The 20,022-nt window shown below is 52.2% G+C and overlaps 1 protein-coding gene across 2 annotated transcripts; it reads left to right on the top strand.

The window, feature by feature from the left end:
• Positions 1–7,918: 7,918 nt before the first annotated feature.
• Positions 7,919–17,481, top strand: ZC3H12A (zinc finger CCCH-type containing 12A). Of its 2 annotated transcripts, XM_006924231.3 has the most exons (6): positions 7,919–8,008; positions 8,839–9,308; positions 13,737–13,876; positions 14,881–15,115; positions 15,617–15,723; positions 15,901–17,481. In XM_006924231.3, the coding sequence occupies exons 2-6, from the start codon at positions 8,923–8,925 to the stop codon at positions 16,749–16,751; spliced, it is 1,719 nt and encodes a 572-aa protein (XP_006924293.1). In that variant the 5' UTR covers positions 7,919–8,008; positions 8,839–8,922; the 3' UTR covers positions 16,752–17,481. The 2 variants fall into 2 exon arrangements, with proteins under 2 accessions (XP_006924293.1, XP_024897226.1); XM_025041458.1 differs by lacking the exon at positions 7,919–8,008 and having other exon boundaries at positions 8,019–9,308.
• The last annotated feature ends 2,541 nt before the right edge of the window (positions 17,482–20,022 follow it).

Raw genomic sequence — 20,022 nt, 5'->3', positions numbered from 1 at the left:
GTATAGAGGGCCTCGTCTGTATAAAAATAAAGAGAAACAAAGCGGAATGTATATGTGCAAATATTTGCTTGTGGCAGCATAGATTCTATCTGGAAAGATACATAAGAAACTGCTAACTTCAGTTGTTCCTGGAGAGAAGAATCATTTTAAGGACCGTGGAAAAAAGATTTCGATGCTACTATAAACACACCTGTACCTTTGAATCTTTTACATTGTTTATGTATCACCTGTTCAAAATAAAATCTTATGGAGAACATCACGATGTCTCTAGTACTTCAAAACCCAACATTAGAAAGAGAAAATATAGCCATTTTTGCTTTTCATCTTTTGGAAATAATAGCTATTCATACCTGAAATGAGTTATTTGAAGAGATGATATCTTCTCTCTTATCTCTTCGTTTAGAAACAAAACACAATTTTTTATAAATAACTAGATACATCACAAAATGAGGTACAAGATGCAAAAGCTCTAAACTCTCATGTCTTGAAAGCAAATCTATGTTTTAATTCACAGCAGGTAGTTATATTTCAATCTATAATGATAATTTCAGCACACATTCAGTTCCCAAACCAAGCCTGATGAAATATTTTTAATTCATTTGTCTATAAATCTTGCTTTTCCTCATAAAATTAAATTCTATTAAACAGTAGGCATCACTTATGAAATAAGGGTCAAAAGTAGCCTTTTTAAAATAATAAATCTTATTAAATATAAACTTTTAATATAATCTTTACGATCAGATTGATTTAAAATAAACTTTCTCAAAATATCTTCTTACAAAAATGATGAAATGATTTTTTAATTCAAAAAAGTGTTTATAAGGTTATCGATTGCTGTGAAAACAATCTGAGAGTCCAAACCTGTTGAGAAATTCAGCCTAGGCTCACCGTGTATGGTTGTGCAAGCTGTGACCTGCACAACTCCAGGGAGCACTACTCAGATCATAATCCAAATTATGACCTGTGCAGCTGTGCATATCAAGCCTGTGACTACTGAAAATGTTGGGAACCAAAAAAGGCTTTTGGGCAAGGGAAAGGAGGTGTCACAGGCTGAAGTCATATGGATTATGAGGCCAGAATCCAATGCACATAGCCTCCCATCTCCCTACGTTGATCTCCTTTTTGGGAGCTCCAGCAACAGAAATATCCTAAGTGTTCTCCAAGCTTCATAGCTTTGGTTTTCCTAAGGTTGGGGAGGAAGGAGCCATCTGCCAGGGCCCACAATCACTTCCTTGGCCCATACAACTCAAAGTCCTCTTTAGAGGAAGGAACCCCACCACGCCCCTAATCTTTACTACTTCCCTAATGGAGGCAGAGGTGGATAGCACAAAGGGCAAGGTAGAGGGGCCTGAACCAAATGACATTCAGGACATTTGGCATCTGGAACCAGCTCTACCACTGCCTTTCTGTGTGACTTTTGGCAAATCTTTAAGCTTCTCTGGGCTCTGCATCCCTGTCCTTTCTCTGTCTCTTGGAAAAACAGATAAGAGAGAAAAACATAGTGATGATCTCACAAGTAATGCATAGACATTCAAGCATTCCAATTATTATCATTAAACATCAAGAATGAATGAACTGAGTGTCAGATCCCTACTGCAGCTATAAAACCTTAGCAAATCTCATGACCTCTCTGAGCCCTGGTTTTATGATGTGCCAAACAGCAAAGCTTGAACTAGATCAGCAGTTTGCTGACCTTTCACCACTAAGAGTCTGTTTTATTACTTCCAAACCATCCCCACAGACCTTATATTTTATAAGATTTTTACCCTCTAAGCTATATTTAGGTAATTATTATGTACTTAATGATTATTAAGTAATTTTTGTTACCATTATCAAAGATATGTTTTGTTGTGAGTGAATTTATGGACTTACACAGCCAAAAAGTCTAGAACCAGGAACAGCTTCAGGCAAGGCTGATCCAGCAGCTGTTACCAAGGCCCTGTGTTCTCTCAGTCTCTTGGCTCTGCCTCCTATGATGTGTCACAAGGTGGCTTCCACAAGCTCCCAGCACTACTTACTTTTTTCATTTGTGATTGACAAGAAACAGAGCACGTGCTTCCCAGTTAGCTCAAAGGAAAGACCCAGAATTGAGAGTCATTAACTCTGGTTGATCTGACTTAGGTCATTTGCCTTTTTTTGACCAATTATAATAGCCTGGAGGATTCGATAGTCTCATTGGCTTAAGCCAGTTGAGACTGAGGTCATTTCTGACCAGATCACAAGGCTGGGCAATTCCCAGCACTCTTACAAAGTGGGAATTGGGCAAAGGGTGCTGTAGAGACAACCAGCAAGTTTCCTATTACATGTTTATTAGCCAGTGATATCTCCAACAGCCCGTCAGAACTTCTGACCAGCATGTGAGCTGCACACTAGTGACCTTCAGGATCTTGTGAGCTGATCCTGGTCACAGCAAAAACCACATCTGTGGGTGGCCACACTGACCACATGAGCTGATGTCAGCCCAGCCAGCAGCAAGTTCCTGACTCCGTCGTTAGACCTGGCTTAGTTTCAAGTCCATCCACATCCAGCTTCAAGTTCCCCATTCCTATCCAACTCTTTGCAGATGACTCAGTTGAAGACTACAGATAAATTTCAAGCTCCTGAGTTTTTAGGCCTATGACTGCCCTTTTTCAGACACGAGGAGACATTCATGAGCTGGACTTGGAAAAGGGGCTACAACAGAGATGTCCACAGCAAAACATACCTGGAACCACTACAGCTAGCTCATGCATTGACTCACCAAGTATTTACCCACACCTGTGCCAGCTCCTGTCCTAGGGACCCATCTTCAAGGAGCCATAGTCAGGTGGGGAGACAGTAGGACTCCAGACCGTTACAGTTCAGTATGGGAACACAGTGAAAGAGGCAGCAGCAGGGGCCCTGGGACAGACAGGGGCAGGCCCCTCCCCTCTCTGGACCATAGGGCATGAATGTCCACCCCAGCATGCTTAGAAGCAGGGCCACCTCAGCCCAGGCCCTACTCTCTTGGCCCTAGGGAAGGCCAGGGGCCTCTCTGGCAGCTTCCAGTATATCACCAATGTTGTGTCCCCCAGTACAGATTAGAGAGTGTTCAGCCTCAAGACTGGGGCCAAACCTCTCTGCACACTCTCATGGCTTTGCAGAATTCCCTCTGACCCCTTCACAGCAATGGCTTTTGGGTGGGGAAGGCAGGCATGCAGACTCACCCTTTTTGCCTTCCTTGAGATCCACCTCTCCTGGATCTTCCAGACAGGTGGGATTCACGGGTTAAGGGAGTGCACAGTGAGTCCAAAGGGAAACCTCACAGCAACCACGCTCTCCAACAGACACCTGGGGGCCTACCATCCCTTGAGGTAGGTGTGTTGCCTCACCAGGTCCCCCAGGTGGTCACCATCATTTCTGAGCACTTGTGTGCACCTGACCCCTGTATCTGCAGCAAATGGGGCCATGGATGCTTGGGATGGAGAGAGCCTGGCTGGGCCCATTCTCAGCTTTGCCTAAATTAACTTGCCACTTGGCCAGCGGCAAGTCCCTTTCCCACCTTCAGTCTCCCCAGCTATAAAACACAGGTTTTGAGCTAATTAGTCTTTCTGGGGCTTTCCTACCCTAACAGTGCAGAAAAGAGGGAGCAGGGGTAGATGAACTGAAGGGGGGAGGGGAACAGAAGAGCTAGCTGGTGAGGGCCCCACAGATAAAAAGTCCCTAGGTTTAGACTTTGGACGACATCTCTAAATGATTCTTCTTAGTCACAGGATATATATCAATAGAAATGAACAAAGACATCTGGCACTATTACCAAAATACATGCCACCTGTAAAGCCCATGAAATTATATATATTTTTAAATCAACTATCTAATTTTGGCATTAATTTTAGATTTACACAAGAGTTGCAAAGATAGTACAGAGTTCCCATATACCTCTCTCCCAGTTTCAGTTTCCCCTAAAGTTATCCTGTCACACTACTGTGGTACATTGTCAAAATCAAAAATTAAAACAACGCTGGCACGTCTCTGTGAACCGAAGTCCACACCTTATTTGAATTTAACCAGCTTTTCCATTAATGCTCTCTCTGACCCATGACCCAACCCAGGAAACCATACCGCAGTCGTGTGTCTCCTAGTGTCCTTTGGCCTGTGACTGTTTCTGTCTTTCTACGCTTTTCATGCCCCTTTCAGTTTTGGAGATTCTTGGTCAAGTATTTTGTAGAATATCTTTCAGTTGGGGTTTGTCTGATGCTTTTTTCTGGGGTTATGGGTTTGGGGAAAGAATACCGGGGAAGTGAAGTGCCCTCCTCATCACATGATATCCACTCGACGTACTATTGGTGATGTTGACCTTGATCACTTGGTCAAAGTGGTGCCTGATAGGTTTCCCCACTGTAAAGTTTCTATTAGATGAAGGGTTAATTAAGCTGGAGGAAGGAGAATCCACATATATTATTTAGAAGATTTGTCTCTTCTTCCCCAGTTACTTATTTGTTTATTCAATCATTTTTTTCTACCATATAGACTCACAGATATGTATCTTATGCCTTGGGTTATAATCTAATGAGTATTAGATTATTTATTTTATTGCTATAATTGTTGCAGCTTTGGCCATTGGGAGCTTATAGCTCCTGGGTCCCTTTGACACACCCCTATCCTTTTGAGTTTTGAGCACTTCCTAACTCTGGTAGCACAAGACGTTCCAGGCTCACCTTTTCCCTGCCCCAGACTTTTCTCCAAGGAAATAATAAATTTTAAAAACAAATCGTCTAATTATCTTGTCAATAGTCCAAATATACTGCACTGCAATTGAATATGTGAAGAAAAGAATTTATTTGTTCCATTACAGTTTAAAACGTACTTCTTTTTTTGTAGCTTTACTGTAACAAGTCTTTTTAAACACAGCAGGAGCCTCAAAACACGGGAGGAACCTGGCCCTTTCTGTACTTTGAGGAGGCCTTGTTGAATTTAACTTCTGCAGCCACTCTGCTAAGGGTCAGGGGCAGTCTGCCTACCATTCCTACACAGGTGATCTAGCTCCTATGTCCCCCCCAGTCTGAGCTGCCCAGTGGAGCTACAAAAGGCAAAGATAATTAATTCCTGGGATCTTTCCCTCTCCAGCTTCCTCCCATCCCACCCCCAATGAGGGGGTGACCAGTCCTGGAGCTCTGCAGATCTCATCCAGGCTGGCCAGGTGCAGGCAGGTGGCAGGAGAGCAGGAAAGTTCCAGGAAGGAAGTTGGCAAGCTCGACTAGTGAGACAGGCGTGCAAGAGGCAGAGGGGTGTGTGTGGGTTGGGCACCAGGAAATCCAGAGGGCTCCTGAGGATTGGGGCCAAGGTTTGCAAAATCCAGCTGTAAGTGGAGCAGGAGTTCCCCGGAGCAGCCCTGTGTTCTGCAGAAGAGAGTTGGCTTCTCAGGAAAGAGCAAGCTTTATGAGCCGGAAGAGAGCAAGACTTCATTCACTCTGGGAGACCACAGAGCTGAGTGACTCATTGCCCAGTCTTGCCGGCTCCCACTGGCACAGTGCTGGGTAGCGAGAAGCCTGGGAGCACGGGTGGAGTCCCAGCCTAGTCCTGGCCCCAGAGGAGGTTCCAGGCAGGCAATCACAATCCAGCACGTAGAAACACAGGGGAACACAGAGGAGGAAGCAACTCAGCATCTAAGGAGTCCCCGCAGGCCTCACAGAGGAGGTGACATCATCGACAAATGAATGGAACTGGCCAGGCAGCAGTAGGGAGGGAAGGAGGGGAGGACACTCTTGGGCTGATGCAAAGACACGGAAATGTCTGCAAGGTGCTGGCACCGTGCCTGCGGCCTAGCGAGCACTTCATAAATGTGAAGCATTATCGCTGTGGTTGACTTATCATTGTGATTATTAACCTGGACTTATTACTTACTATTTTTCCTCTCTTAAAAGTAGTTACTACCATGCACAAATGCCTAACGGCACTGAGTTTTTCTCAACTCTATGAGGGGCTGTTGGGAAGATGAGGGGTACAGCATACACGGTGCTCAGCAAGAGTGGCTGTGAGCATCTGAGGAGGTTGCTGTGTCCCTGGAGGACACAGAGGAGGGGATACTCTAGAGTCTTTAAAGATGACCATGGAACAAAGCAAGGACTTGACTAGGCAGAGTGAGGCAAGCCCAGAGGTACAGCTTCGGAACCTAGCTAGAAATACATACTCCCTCCTCCCTGGGGTGGTCTGTGGCCTCCAGGAACAAGCAGGTGTCAATGTGGAGATGGAGGTCTTAGAGCTATGTGATTTCCAGCTCCACCAGCTCCAGGATCCTGGGCAAGTGATCTCACCTTTCTGAATCTCTGAGCATCCATTTCCTCAACTCTACAATTGCATTAAGATATGTACAAGAATATCCAAAGCACACTCTTCGTAATGGGAAAAAAAAAAAAAAGCACCTATAAACAATATCCAATAACAGGAGAATGGATAAATAACCAATGGTATATTCTAAAATGGAATATTATTCAATAATAAATAAATTACAGGTACATAAGTTAGGTGATAGATATATGGATGTTTTTATTTTTATTAATTATTCATTAAGCCACACATGTATAGAGTGCACAGTGTCTTTTACAATAAACAATTTTTGGCTACAACATTAATACTAATGATAGATATATGGATGTTTTTATTTTTATTAATTATTCATTAAGCCACACATGTATAGAGTGCACAGTGTCTTTTACAATAAACAATTTTTGGCTACAACATTAATACAACATTAATACTAACCATGTATCATAGGATACATGTCTATGATAAGGCAGAGAAAATGTAAGTATTGGCACACACAGGAAACAGTATTGAGTACCTTAGCTCCCTGGGCCTCAGTTTCCCCTTTTGCAAAGTCAGCTGCTGGCACTGCCAAGGGTTGGTCCTCTAGCATCCATAGGTTCCATGTTCTCTTTGTTCACACATACACTCACACACACAATTGAAGGCAGGTCCCAGGCCTTACCCTTCCACCAGAAGAGTCTCCCCTGTGTCCTAGGTCACTGGTGGTTTCAAAAGTGGCAAAGGTGGCAGCTGATATACTGCAATGGGAGCTCCTGGTCCTGGTTCCATGTCGTTCCAGCTGGGACAATTCAGCCTTTTCTGAATTTCTCAAGGGTAAAATTTGCATAATAACCTGTCACCCTCACCTAAGCCCATGGGTAGATACTGTAAAATGCTGTGTTCAATGTAGGATCATGACTGGTTGACCTGGGAACCTAAAAGCATCTTCGTGGAGGCGTGGGTGGCCTCCGTGAGTTTCATAGCTGTGTAAGAGAGCACTCTGTAAACACTCACATGGTGACTGGTGTAAATGCACCTTTGCCTGGTTTTCCGCCTCCGTCATTGAGCATCTGCTAGTTGTACCTGCCTTTCTATCCAGGTAAGGTCCTTATTTCAGAAAATGCGTGCCTGGTTCTAAGTGCGGCCCCACCTCGATGTGCCTGTTGAGGGCTCCTGTCTCTATCTGAAAGCGCCTGCCTGGGTGTACCCATCTTTATGAACCTAGTTCCAACGGTACGTGGACCAGTCTCTGTGTACCGGATTCATTCGATGCATTCCTGGCTGTACCTTCTCAGTCGGGGACGTACTTGTCAAGAGTCTGAACGTACGTGCCTGTACCCGTCATTGCACCTCTGTACCCATCTCGGTCGGTCGTGCCTGACTCGGTGCGCGTACCTGGTTCAGCCTGTGCTTACCTTCCGCATGCCGGCTTTGCATTCCCGCCCCTCTGAACTCCTTGCGGCCCGGCCTGGAGGCCCGCGGAAGGGGCTGCGTCTCCGCGTACCCTAACCCTATTCCCAGCTGGGCCGCGTGCGGTCACCCGCTGGGGCGGTGCGGAGCAGGAAGGGGCGATGTCCGCTCCGCCCCCTGCCGCTCGGGCCGACTAGCTCCTCCCCTGCTCGGCTTCCGCGTCACGGTCCTTTACGCGGCTTGCCCGGCCCCGCTCATATAAAGACGCTTCTGGCCTTGCTCCTGGAGCTCGGCCCCATGGAGACGCCGCCGGCTGCGCCAGATTCACGGCGGGGTGAGTCGCGCGCGGTGGGGCGAGGGCAGAGGAGGGGGCGGAGAGGGCCCTGGCTGGACCGACCGGACGGGGAGGAACGTGCGGCGGGTCCCGTCCGGCCTTGCCGGTCCTCGGGATCCCTTCCAACTTAGCCCAAGTTGGGGGAACCTAAGGGAAGGAGAGTCAGGCTCCGGAGGGGGAGCCAAGGGAGTGCGGAGCTCGGGGCCGGGACAGCCTCCGCGTCAGATAGTCCAGCGGCCAACCAGAGTTTCCCAGCAACTTTTCTCGCCAGTGGGTCTCCCCGGAAAGTTCTTCTTCACCGGTCCAGGAGTCTGGCCACGAGCCCCGAGTTTCCTGGGCCTGGTTCCCAGCGCTGGGCGGGCGGGGGCGATGTCCTCAGCGGGGAAGCCCCTGGCCTCCTCCCCACCCACCCCACCCCCCACAACAGCGCACGTCCAACCCCAGGTTTCCACCTGAGCGCCCCGCCCCGCAGCTATGGGGGCGCGGCGAGGTCCCCTGAGGCCTCCCAAGACTTTCTGGGTCCCTGGGTTGGCGTGGGGCTGAGCTTGGGGTAGGAGGTGGAGTCATACTTCCTGAGTTCAAATCCTTTGCGCCAACAGCCATCAGCTAGATGACCTTGAGCAAGTTCTTAATGTCTGGCTGGTTTCATCCTTTGTATAATGGGACTGATGATCCCTAGCTGGGAGAGCTTTTGTTAGAAGACTAACAGAGGTAACCAGTGAAGATTGATTTGCATAGTGCCACTAGTCAGTGTTGTCTCATCCTATTGGGTGGGGCAAGGTGGGAGAAAGAGCCATTTCCCATTCCTAACCCTTGTAGTTGTCCTACAGGGAGCTGTGACAGGTGCCTTTCACCATTCTGAGCTGTGAGTGGCTGGTGGTAAGAGGCCCACGCAGAAAGCCAGCCCCTCCGCCATGAATCTGTGGGAACTTGAAGACAGCCAAGGTACCCCCAGGTTGGCCCAGGAGCCCCCTGCTGAGGAGGCAGCAGCTGCTGAACTGCAGATGAAGGTGGACTTCTTCCGGAAGCTGGGCTACTCATCTGCTGAGATCCACAGCGTCTTGCAGAAGCTGGGGGTCCAGGCAGACACCAACACAGTGCTGGGCGAGCTGGTGAAACATGGGTCAGCAGCCGAGCGGGAGCGCCAGGCCTCCCCAGACCACTGCCCTCAGCTCCCTCTGGTCCCCCGGGGTGGGGGCACCCCAAAGGCTCCCATCTTGGAGCCCTCATCCCCAGAGGAAGACAAGGAGGGCAGTGACCTGAGGCCTGTGGTCATCGACGGGAGCAACGTGGCCATGAGGTACGTGTCACTTCTGTAGCCAAGACCTGGCCTGTGGCTAGGAATGGTGGCCTTGTGTCTCTGCACCTCCAGTAGAAGGGCCTTCAGGAAGGAGTCGACCTGCTCTCACACCCTAGTCTACAGGAAGGGAAAGACCATTGCTGAAGCCCTACTGTGTGCCAAGAGGCTCCCATCATCCTCCTGGCTTCTTGGAAGAGGGTTTGCTTGGAATGTTTTAGGGATGAGAACAGATACTCAAGGACTTGTTTGGGGGTCCCGCCACTGAGAAGTGGTAGAGTAATGATTCGAACTCAGGTCCTCGTCTCCAGAGCTCACCTTATGCTCTTTGTCTCTCCGCAAGGGCCAGCACTCTCAGTTCCAATGCTGTGACATGAGGCAGTACAGTGGAGGGGATCAGACTGGGCTCCAGCTCACTCATGAAGGAGCCAGAAGTCACCTACTCTGAGCTGTCTTTCCTCATCCATAAGACAGGTCGAACCCAGCTCCTCAGGTGGTAGTTGTGAGGAGTGAAATGTGGTACCTAGAGAGAGTAACTGCTCAGAAGATAGTAACAGCGATGGTTATCACAATTATTGAGGGCCTGGGGCCTTATCTCAGACCTGGGCTCCCACGGAAGCAGACCCAGCTACTGAGGACTTCGTAGCTGTGACCAAGAGTGACCTCGAGGATCTAACTCTACACAAGGGGTGTGGGCGGGTGGCCTGTTGATTTGGCTTCAAGTGAACTGTGACTTGGGTCCATTCTGAATCAGCGGGGGCCACCTAGGGTGGACTGGACTCTGGGAACTCCCCAGGGCCAGACCCAGGACTCAGCACCAGTACCTTCTAACCCCCCATGCATGCTTTAACAGAGAATGGGGTGGGGTGGGGCCAGGGTTGCTCCTGACCCCAGGGAGCCCAGACCTCTGGCCTTGCTTTCTCCCAGTCCCTCAGAGGAGGGCTTGAGCCAAGGCTGACGCATCGTTCACCAGGAAGAGTTCTTGTGGGCGTGGACAGGGAGATCCCAGACCCCGGGTGGGGAATAGGGAGGGCTCCTTCACTGGCTGCCCTCAGGGATCTCCCAGGTGGGCTACCTGAGGCCTGGATGATCTTGGCCCGTCCGCCCCTCCCACTCCTGGCCCAGCTTAGCCACCTTTAGGTCAGTCTTCCTATCTCTGAAATGGGCTGAGTCTGGGTGGAAAGTTAGGTAAAGCTGGCTCTCACGTGTCAGTGGCAGCTGGTCACATGTGTTTTGAAAGTTAGGGGTCCCCTTCCAGGCCCCAGCAGTGTATAGCTAGGCAAGGTGCCAGGATGCATCTGTGACTCCTTCCTCCTGAGGCTTTTGCCAGAATGCTGAGCCCTGGGCAGCCATGTGCTGCGTGTGTTTGTATCCTGGCAGAAGGAGGAGGGGCCTGGGAGGGAGGAGGGGCAGGTGGTGGAGGCGGGGTGGCTGGAGGCTCTGGCTGGTGAGGCAGATCCGCTGGGGGTTTCTGAGCTGGGGCAGTAGCAGGAGGGGAATTCCAGCCTCAAACTTCCTGTCTCTGCTGCTACTGAGTTCTTGCCCTGCTGCCCCCTCCCCCACAAGGGCAGGCGGGCCAGCCCCCACGATATGCAAATCGTGGGGAAATTCACCTCTGTTTCCTTCTAAGGGAATTTTTCTCTAGCCGGGCCCAGCCCTGGCAGATCCTTTCACCTGGGTAGCCTGGCCGGGCCCTGCCCTCTGTCCTAGGGTAGAAGCCGCTGAGCTGGAGTCTCCTACGTATTCACACATCTTACCAGTGTCTAGTTAGCCAGGATAAGGGACCCTGACCTTCTAGACAAGCAGGGCCGTGGTGGGAGTGGGAGGATATCTGGTTTTCCTGTGCCAGCAGAGCTTCCTCCATTGCAGGGAGAAGGACTAAAGTTAGCTGTAGGGAGGCACTCCGGCCTGGAAGAGCAGTATCTGGTGTTCCGCTTCTGCCAAGAGTCAGGCTCTGACTGCCTGCCAAGAGAATATTCTGGAGGCTAGAGCAGCTGAGAGCAGACTTGTCCCCAGCCAAGGGTTTTGGTGCCCAAAGGCAGTATGCTGTCCTGGAAACCCTTGCATCCTATTAAGTCCCAGGGCTTGGGGATGCTGGCCTAGGATGGGGCATATACATGTGCACACGTGTGTATAGAAGGAGGTAGAAGGATGCATGTGTAAACTGCATACCTGAGAGAGGAAGCCAAGCCAGAGATGATCACACCCCCATGGTCTTGGGGAGACAGAGCAGAAGGCCCAGAGAAGGGAGTGATACAATGGAGGAAGCAGAACACCAGATACTGTCCTCCCAGATGGAAAGCGCCTCCCTACAGCTAATTTTGGTCCCTCTCACTGCACTGGGCACTATGAAGACAGACCAAGGACCTAACCCATCCTGGAAAGTCAAAGAAGGCTTCTCAGTGGTGGTAACACCTCACATGGGTCAGGACAAAGGAGCAGGAGTTTACCAAATGCATCATTTTTCCTGTCCACAGCCTGCCTGCCCCTCCCTCTTAACACTGTTCAAATTGGGAAGCTTTTTCTTCTTCTAAATAGACTTCAGGTCTTGCTGTTAAGGACAGGAAAGTAATCTAGTGGCTGCAGATTTGAGTTCAAGTTCTGTCTCTTACCACTAGCCAGGGGATCTTAGATGAGTGTCAGAGTCTTGGTTTCCTCCTGTTAACAGCTAGCCTTGTAGGAATGGAAAAGGGAGGTATGTGATGCACCTGGCTTCCAGTAGGAGCTCAGTACCTGCTAATCCCCGCTCAATCCCCACTGTCAGGGTTAGCGCCTATCTGAGCATCAGTACCCATGGTGGTTATGAGTACAGGCTCTGGGTTTGCATCTCTGTTTCACAATTGCTGCTGTATGATGCTAGCAACTAGTTGCCCTCTGCAGACCACAGTTTTCTCATCTGAATAAAGGGGAAAAGGGACCTTTCATGATAGTACCATCCTCAGAAGCTTACTGATGATTTAGCGTTGAGCACATAGATCAGGGCCTGGCTCAGAGTTCTCAGTAAATGTTAACTTTTAGCATAAGTGGGCTGGCGGATGCACCTGGCTGGGAGGCCCCACCTGGCAGGGATGAGCACTGCCTTCAGGCTGGACTTTGCCTCCCGTACAATTTACAGAGACCTTCAGACCCAGGAGTCCTGGCCTCACCCCCAGACAGCCTCTGTGCCCAACTGTCCCATATCCCTCTCTACGTTCTCTTGGGTCTCCAGCTATCAACGCCCCCAAAGCCACCCACAGGATGTGGTTGACCATGGACTTGCCTCTTTTGTGTAACGTTTATTCTGTTTTATTTGCTAAATATGAGAGTCTGAGTTGTTTACTGAGAGGTTAGTCAGAGGCAGGAGCTGTTGGGGAGGGATCCCCAGCTGGCCCCCTCCAGCCCCCCAGCCTGGTCTCAGAGCCCTTCTATCATACCCATTATTACTTGGGAGCCCCCGTCCCTCTCTCACCCTCCCAGGAGTCCAGTGGGACCCTCACTTTGGTGGTCTGTCTTTGGCCCCAAGCAAACAGGAAAGTTGCCCCCCCAACATGGGCCCTTCTTAAGGAGGCTGCAGACAACCGGGCCTGTTTCTGAGGTAGAGCAACCTAGCAGCGCCTCAGGGCTTCCTGGATCCACATTAAGACGGGTGAAGTCTGGTCCTGAGACCAGGAAAGGGGCATGTCCCAGGTCCTAGCTCTCCTGCTATCAGAGTCCCCTGGTCCAGACTATCTGCTTCGAGTCATGCCCTTCTGAGAAAAGTGAGAAGAGGACAGGGCAGTGCAGGCGTTTTGGGGAATTGGCAGTCTTGAGAGGAAAGGCAGTCCTTTCACTTTCAAACTGAAAGGCTTCTGGGCAGCCTCCTGCATCTGGAGCCGCCTGCCTGCCGGGGTGTGGGGGGATCCTGTTGGAGGCTGGGATCATGGCTCCTTCCACTTGGCCCTCCTCAGTCCCAGCCTCTGTGGTTTGTGCAGGACTGAACTTTAATCCAGCTTTAATCTGGAGAAATCTGGTTTTTCTTCAGTTAGCCGGGGGTGGTGGCACAGGGGGTTGCGGCGAGGGAGGAATGGCGACTCGGTCTACTTGTGTACCTCTGTGTCCCCTTGGTCCCAGCACCCCCGGGTGGAGCAGGAACCAGAAGTCTCTTGCTCCTTTCCCCCACCCCCAGGTGTGTTGCAAGAGGTCTGAGTCTCCCCCATGTGAGGAGCGAGTGCTGCCAGATTCCTGGGCGTTTCCTCACTGTCGGGAGATGGGACCTCAGGGAAAGTCCCGGGTCTGGCCATCCCAGGCCCTGTGCGATCTGGGAGGGAATGCAGGCCTTAGGCCCCAGCCTGAGGGTGGTGGGCTGCGCCAGGGCAGGGGCTGGAGTGGGACCTGCCTCCCTCCTGCTCAGGCCTAGTGGACAGCAGATGAGCCACCCTCGTGGGCTGACTCCAACCCTCCTCTTCCCTCCAGCCATGGGAACAAGGAGGTCTTCTCCTGCCGGGGCATCCTGCTGGCCGTGAACTGGTTTCTGGAACGGGGCCACACAGACATCACAGCATTTGTACCATCCTGGAGGAAGGAGCAGCCTCGGCCCGATGTGCCCATCACAGGTGAGTGGCACCTCTGGAAGAAGGTGGTCTTACTGCTCTGGGAGCCCTCACCAGGAAAGACCCTTTGGGTGTGACCAACGACTTCTAGTCCTCAAGCAGGGACCAGCATTTCTTTTCCCAGCTTGTGCTGGCCTCAGCATGCCTGCTCTGAACAGTGGTCCTTGGAGGTCACCTTATGCAGCCTCTGCTTATGAGTACTAGGCTCTCCCCACATCTCCCGTGGCACAGGGGCAGCATAGTGTGGTGGCTGAACCCATGGGCTCTGGAATCCTGGTTCTGTACCTTCTGGCTCACCTTGCTCTGAGCCACCTGCTCCTCATCTGAGACATGGGTCAGAGGTTGATAAACCTCACAGGGTTGTTGTGAGGATCCCATAAGTTAATACATGATAAGTGCTTAGAGGAGTGCTTGACACATAGTAGTTGCTCAATAAATGTGAGGCGTCACCATTGTTCTTACAATAAGAGCCCCCAATCTTTGGGAGTAAAAACTTAGTTTATTTCTCTAGAAGTTAAGATCTGCGGGCAGGCTGGCTGGGGCCACCCACTCCAAGAAAAGTGGCCCCTTCTGCATAGGCGCTGGTAGCTTTATCCTGGCTACAGGGGACAAAGCCAAGACATGTCTCCTGCCCCAGCTCAAACCGAGGCTCATTCATGGACCCCTATGGGACCAGCTGGGTGAACACCAGAGCTACGCCCACTTGTGGCATGAACAAGCCTGATGTCCAGAAGGGGGAAAGGGCGAAGCCCAGTTTTGTGCTCTGGAGCCTTTGCTGAGCAGACCTGCAGGCCTGTTCCTAGGTGTCCTTGGTTTTCAGGCAGCAAACCATGCACAAGGCTCAGGGGAGGGGCTGGGCTGTGGCGGTGGCCTCAGCAGAACCCCTTCCTGCCCTCATGCACCTGGAGCTAGGAGCCCCTTTGCTGGCCACTAGGAGGTAAGGGAGCCCTGCGGGCCTGGCTCTGGGTCCAGGCTGGGCCTTGACCTGTGTCCCTGCCACTTCCCAGACCAGCACATCCTGTGGGAACTGGAGAAGAAGAAGATCCTGGTGTTCACGCCGTCGCGGCGAGTGGGCGGCAAGCGGGTGGTGTGCTACGACGATCGCTTCATCGTGAAGCTGGCCTTCGAGTCAGACGGCGTGGTGGTCTCCAACGACACCTACCGGGACCTCCAGAGCGAGCGGCAGGAGTGGAAGCGCTTCATCGAGGAGCGGCTGCTCATGTACTCCTTCGTCAATGACAAGTGCGTTCTCGAGAGCGGGGAGGCCGATGGCCTTGGGGTCCTGAGGGGAAACCTGAGGTGCCCCTAGGAGAGGTGGGGCTGGGGGCCGTGGCCTCGGATCCAGGCAGCTTTGGAAGTGAGATGGACAAGGGAGGGGGATGGAGCAGTAGCATTTGTGACAGGATGTGGTCAGTGGTTCCAAGAAAGCCTCTCTGGTCCCCAGCACTTAATGTCTGACCAGAGGCCAGTGGACACAGCCTTAGATTCAGATTTTCAGGTTGCTGGTCTCCTTGTGGCCTCAGCTCCCAGCATGAGGATTGCCCTAAAGGTGCCCACAGCCGTGTCCCTCTGGACTTGGGACCTCCTCCCCTCCCTTGGGGCAGTTCCACCCAGAGCCCAGGATGTCCTGCTAGATGGGCACCAGTTTTAAGAGCTGCCCACCTATCCTTCCAAATGAGGTTTGCTGTCCAGTCCCTGACCAGCACTTGGAAGTCCCCCTCACATCTCCCACCTACTCTGCAGGTTCATGCCCCCCGATGACCCCTTGGGCCGTCATGGGCCAAGCCTGGACAACTTCCTGCGTAAGAAGCCACTCACAACTGAGCACAGGAAGCAGCCATGTCCCTATGGTAAGAGACCCAGCTCCACCCTCCATGACCGTCCTTACTTACTCCTTCCCATTCCTCTCTCCTAAGTTGGCCCGTGCCCCAAATTCTTCCTCTTGGCGACCACCTGACTCCAAGTTTCCTGTGCCACCCCTGGTTCTGGAGCTCTCCTGCTTATAATCCCCCTTCCTTCTCTTCCAGGGAGGAAGTGCACCTATGGGATCAAGTGCAGGTTCTTCCACCCCGAGCGGCCAAGCCGCCCCCAGCGCTCCGTGGCTGATGAGCTCCGTGCCAATGCCCTCCTCTCACCCCCTCGGGCCCAGGGCAAGGACAAAAGTGGCCAGCGGCCTTCTCCACCACCTCAGCCTGGCTCTCAGCCAACAGAGCGTGAGCCATGCAGCTTGGAAGGGAAGAAGCTGGGAACCCAGGCAACCCCGGGGTCCCACCGAGAGGGTCTGACCCAGACCTTTGTCCCAGTGACTGCAGGCAGGAGCCTTGGGCCCACGGACTGGTTCCCGCAGACCCTGGATTCTCTCCCATACACCTCCCAGGACTGCCTGGACTCGGGCATTGGCTCCCTGGAGAGCCAGATGTCAGAACTGTGGGGGGTTCGAGGAGGAGCCCCTGGTGAACCGGGCCCCCCTCGAGGCCCTTATGCTGGTTACAACCCCTACGGGGCTGAGCTCCCAGCCACTCCGGCCTTCTCTGCCTTTGGACGGGCCGTGGGTGCCGGACACTTTAGCGTCCCTGCCGACTACACACCCCCGCCAGCTGCCTTTCCACCTCGAGAGTACTGGTCAGAGCCATACCAGCTGCCCCCACCCACCCCAGTCCTGCAGGAGCCCCAGGTGCCAGGCCCAGGGGCCGACAGGGGCCCATGGGGTGGGGCAGGCAACCTGGCCAAGGAGCGAGCCAGTGTGTACACCAAGCTGTGTGGAGTCTTCCCCCCACGCCTGGTGGAGGCCGTGATGGGGCGCTTTCCGCAGCTCCTGGACCCCCAGCAGCTGGCTGCCGAGATCCTCTCCTACAAGTCCCAGCACCTTAGTGAGTAGGCAGCCCTGGCAGCCCTCCAAGGGCTGTCCGGCTGGGCTGCGGGCTATCGAGCAGCCCGGTCCCAGCCGGAGGCTTGCACTGGAGGCTGGACAGAGGGAGGATTAAAGTAGGGAAGGGAACCCACAAACCAAAGATACTGTAGGATTGGTTCTGGCCCACTCGGCACCTCTAGCCGTCTGCCCAAGTGGGCCAGAAGTGATCACCCTGTTGATGCACATTGTATCTCTATTTTAAGGAGACACTGCCGGTACCGGCCGTTGGTCCGTGGCTGAAGCCCAAACCCCCCTTTCTCTCAGCGGGCGGGGAGGGAGGCCGGGGGATCAGAGGCCTGGGCTGGGGGCCCTGTGCATGGCCCCCCACCTCCGCTCCGTCCCTGGGATGCCAGGCTTGGCTGGCTAGTTGGGCACCGTGTGCCTGCCCTCCGAGGGCCCCTCCTCTAAGCTAATGAGGCCTCATCTGTGCTCTCTTGCAGGGCACAAGGCTTCATGTTAGTAAGCAAGATGCTTCTTAATAACCTACCTTCTGTCCACTCAGTCCACCTATCTCATTGCCCCTGCAAGGGATCGAGGACCTGCTGTCCCCACCCTCCCTGCCCCTTCCTCTGTACGTAGAGTCATCTCACCCTTCCTCATGGGTTAGGGGGGGGCAGTACATGTAATGTTAATATTTTAAATGGAAAGTACTTGCCTCTCTTAACACGTCAATAAAGTATAATGTGAGCCCCTTTAAGAGGTGATGGCCTTTGTTACACTTGCACGGGTCCAACTGGCCTTTAGGTAATGGAAGGTCAGGGATGTGCACCTCAGACCTGCTGAGCTCCCCTGAGAACGCTCAGTCCCTTTGGGGCCGAGGCCCGAGAAGAAGAACCTGTTGATGTGGGCAGGGGTGGGGGAAGGTAGGAAGCAGAAGTGGAAAAAGGCTTAGAGTCCTGAGACTGTGGTGTGGGGAGGAGATGGTACTGGGCGTCAAGTGGGGGTGTCTGTTCCCCTTTCTGCCCTGTGACCAGAGCTGAGGATGGGAAACTACCTGCTTCTGAGGAGCCGGGTAGAGTGGGTGTGGGGGAGCCCTCGGGCACTCAGCCCTGGTCCCCATCCTCCCAGAAATTGCCATGTTCTAGACCCAGAGTCATACAAGTGGAGCAGGGGGCGCTGGCAGAAACAGCCTGGAGAGGCAATGCCGTTGTAACCTCCAAGTGGGAGCTTAGGGCTCCTGATCCCAAACTCAAGAACTGGCTCTGCCACGGGTTTTGTCACCTGGGGCAAGTGACTACCCCTCTCTGGGTCTCCGTTGCCTCATCTATGAAGTGGAGATAATAATGGTTCTTACCTTACAGAATTGCCATAAGGAATGCATGAGATTGTACGTGTCAGGTGTGTGACCCAATGCCTGGCACGTAGTCAGTGCTCATTAAAGTGCCTCTGGCGTTGCTCTCTGTGGGCTGTGTTCACCTCCAGCCACCATCTACCTTCTCATCTGCCCCTAGAAGGAAAGAGACCAGGCAGGAATATACTTTTTTTTTTTTTTTACAGGTGAAAAAATGAGGTATAAATGTTAAATATTTTAAGTGAAAAGCTGGGCTGTGAGATCATCCCCAAACAAACACCATCATCAGGGGGAAATGGAAAAAAATAGTTTTAATAATTATATCTTTGAACATCTCACATAATTTGCACTTATTGTTTGTGGAGCTTTTATAGTATCTTTTTTAAGAAATTGTCTTACCACAGAGCAGCTGTGCAGCACGTTGAAGAAAATGCCACATTAGCTATCTCCCTGCACACTAGGCCCCCGCTCTGTTCTTCACACTGAAAGTTCTTTAGAAGCCTGAGCTTCAGACAGGGTTTGAGGAGGAGGAATCCATACACAATCCACGACACGCTCAAGGTGCCCCATGCCTGTTGCTTCCAGCCTCCTTGGGAGGTTTTATTTGCACTAAGATATGTCATTGCCTTATTTAATATTTTTTCCAATCAAGCACTGTACTCCAGGTTAAAAAGTTATTTATGAGCCTTTGTTTTTGTGGGACAGGAAACAAAAATACCAGACTGTCCTGTTTATTATCAGCTACTGGCAATGCTGAATGACTTGCCCAAGATCCCACGAAGAGGGACAGGACAGACTGGGGCAGAGCCTCAAGTTTGGGGGTTCCCTGGCCTCACAAACCTAATGAAGGGAGGGCCCCAGGCACTGGGTTCACAGGGACTCTCAGGGCCCTGAGACGGTTGGAGGTGGCGAAGGTGCCCTCAGCCCCCTATCTCACGACCCTCTTAGCTTTACATTCATATAGGAAACCCTCCAGCATGACAGTGAAATGAGCACCCCACCCACCTGCTCAGCAGCAGGTACCCAGCAGTCCCAGCTACCAAGCCCTGTCTCTGCACACCACAGTGGCCTGAAAGCACTCTGGAGATAATACCCCTCTTCCCATCCCTTCGGCTGGCTGTTCATAGATTTGAGGGCTCACTTGGTTATTGACCAGAGCTGAATTCTTGGTCATTTGCTGCTTTTGGTGTGTGTTTGTATGTTTGTTCGTTTTGGTGGTAGGGTGAGGGGCATCATGGAACAAGCAGACCAGGTGGGAGTGGGAAGGGGCGGCAGGTCCAGGCTGGCTGTGGCTAATGTGTGGAGATCATGCCTGGCGCTGCTGGCTTGCTGATAGGCAGAGCCCACATGTCAGGTGCCAGCTGGGGCTGGGCTCTGGGGAGGATTGAGTCAGTTCAGTGTCCTATTGGCCTCGGCTTACACCCTGTGCTTTCCCAGCAGCCCCAGCCTGGCTAGGCTGACTATCAGGGTTTATAGCCTCCCCTCCAGGCCTTTCTCAATCTGACTTCCGGACAGAGCCACTCAGAGGCTGCCAGGCCCACTGCCCAGGATGTTTCTCTCTCACGACTTAGGTTTTAACTGGGAAGGTCTCCTCACGACTTCTTGCCCTACCCTCTGAAGCACCTTTACAAATGGGGCCTCAGTATCCCCACCTGTAAAAGAGACACAATGATCCTAGATTTGACAAGAGCATGTGGCAGCAGCAGGAGAGGAAGAAGGCCTGGGTTCAAGTCCCCTCACTGGCCGTGTGGCCCTCTACAACTCAGCTCCCCTCCCAGAGCCTCAGCTTCCTGGCTTGCTTCACAAGTCAGCTGTAAGGGTCACACAGGCTCAGGCTGGTGCGAAGGAGAGGGTGGCGGGGCCCGGACAATGATCCTGAGACAGAAATTCAGGTGCTGAGGCGCTGGTGGGGCTCAAACTCGGATAGCTACCCTGCCTGCTCTTTCC

The sequence above is a fragment of the Pteropus alecto genome, unplaced genomic scaffold (genome assembly GCF_000325575.1).
Source record: "Pteropus alecto unplaced genomic scaffold, ASM32557v1 scaffold39, whole genome shotgun sequence".
NCBI lineage: Eukaryota > Metazoa > Chordata > Mammalia > Chiroptera > Pteropodidae > Pteropus > Pteropus alecto.
This window is presented reverse-complemented; position numbering and strand designations above follow the sequence as displayed.

Bases quoted from the DNA above. Each gene is read 5' to 3' on its own strand.
- ZC3H12A (XM_006924231.3), top strand. From the start codon at position 8,923: ATGAATCTGTGGGAACTTGAAGACAGCCAAGGTACCCCCAGGTTGGCC. The intron at 15,116-15,616 runs GTGCGTTCTCGA...CCTACTCTGCAG, and splicing joins TACTCCTTCGTCAATGACAA to GTTCATGCCCCCCGATGACC. The intron at 15,724-15,900 runs GTAAGAGACCCA...CTTCTCTTCCAG, and splicing joins GAAGCAGCCATGTCCCTATG to GGAGGAAGTGCACCTATGGG.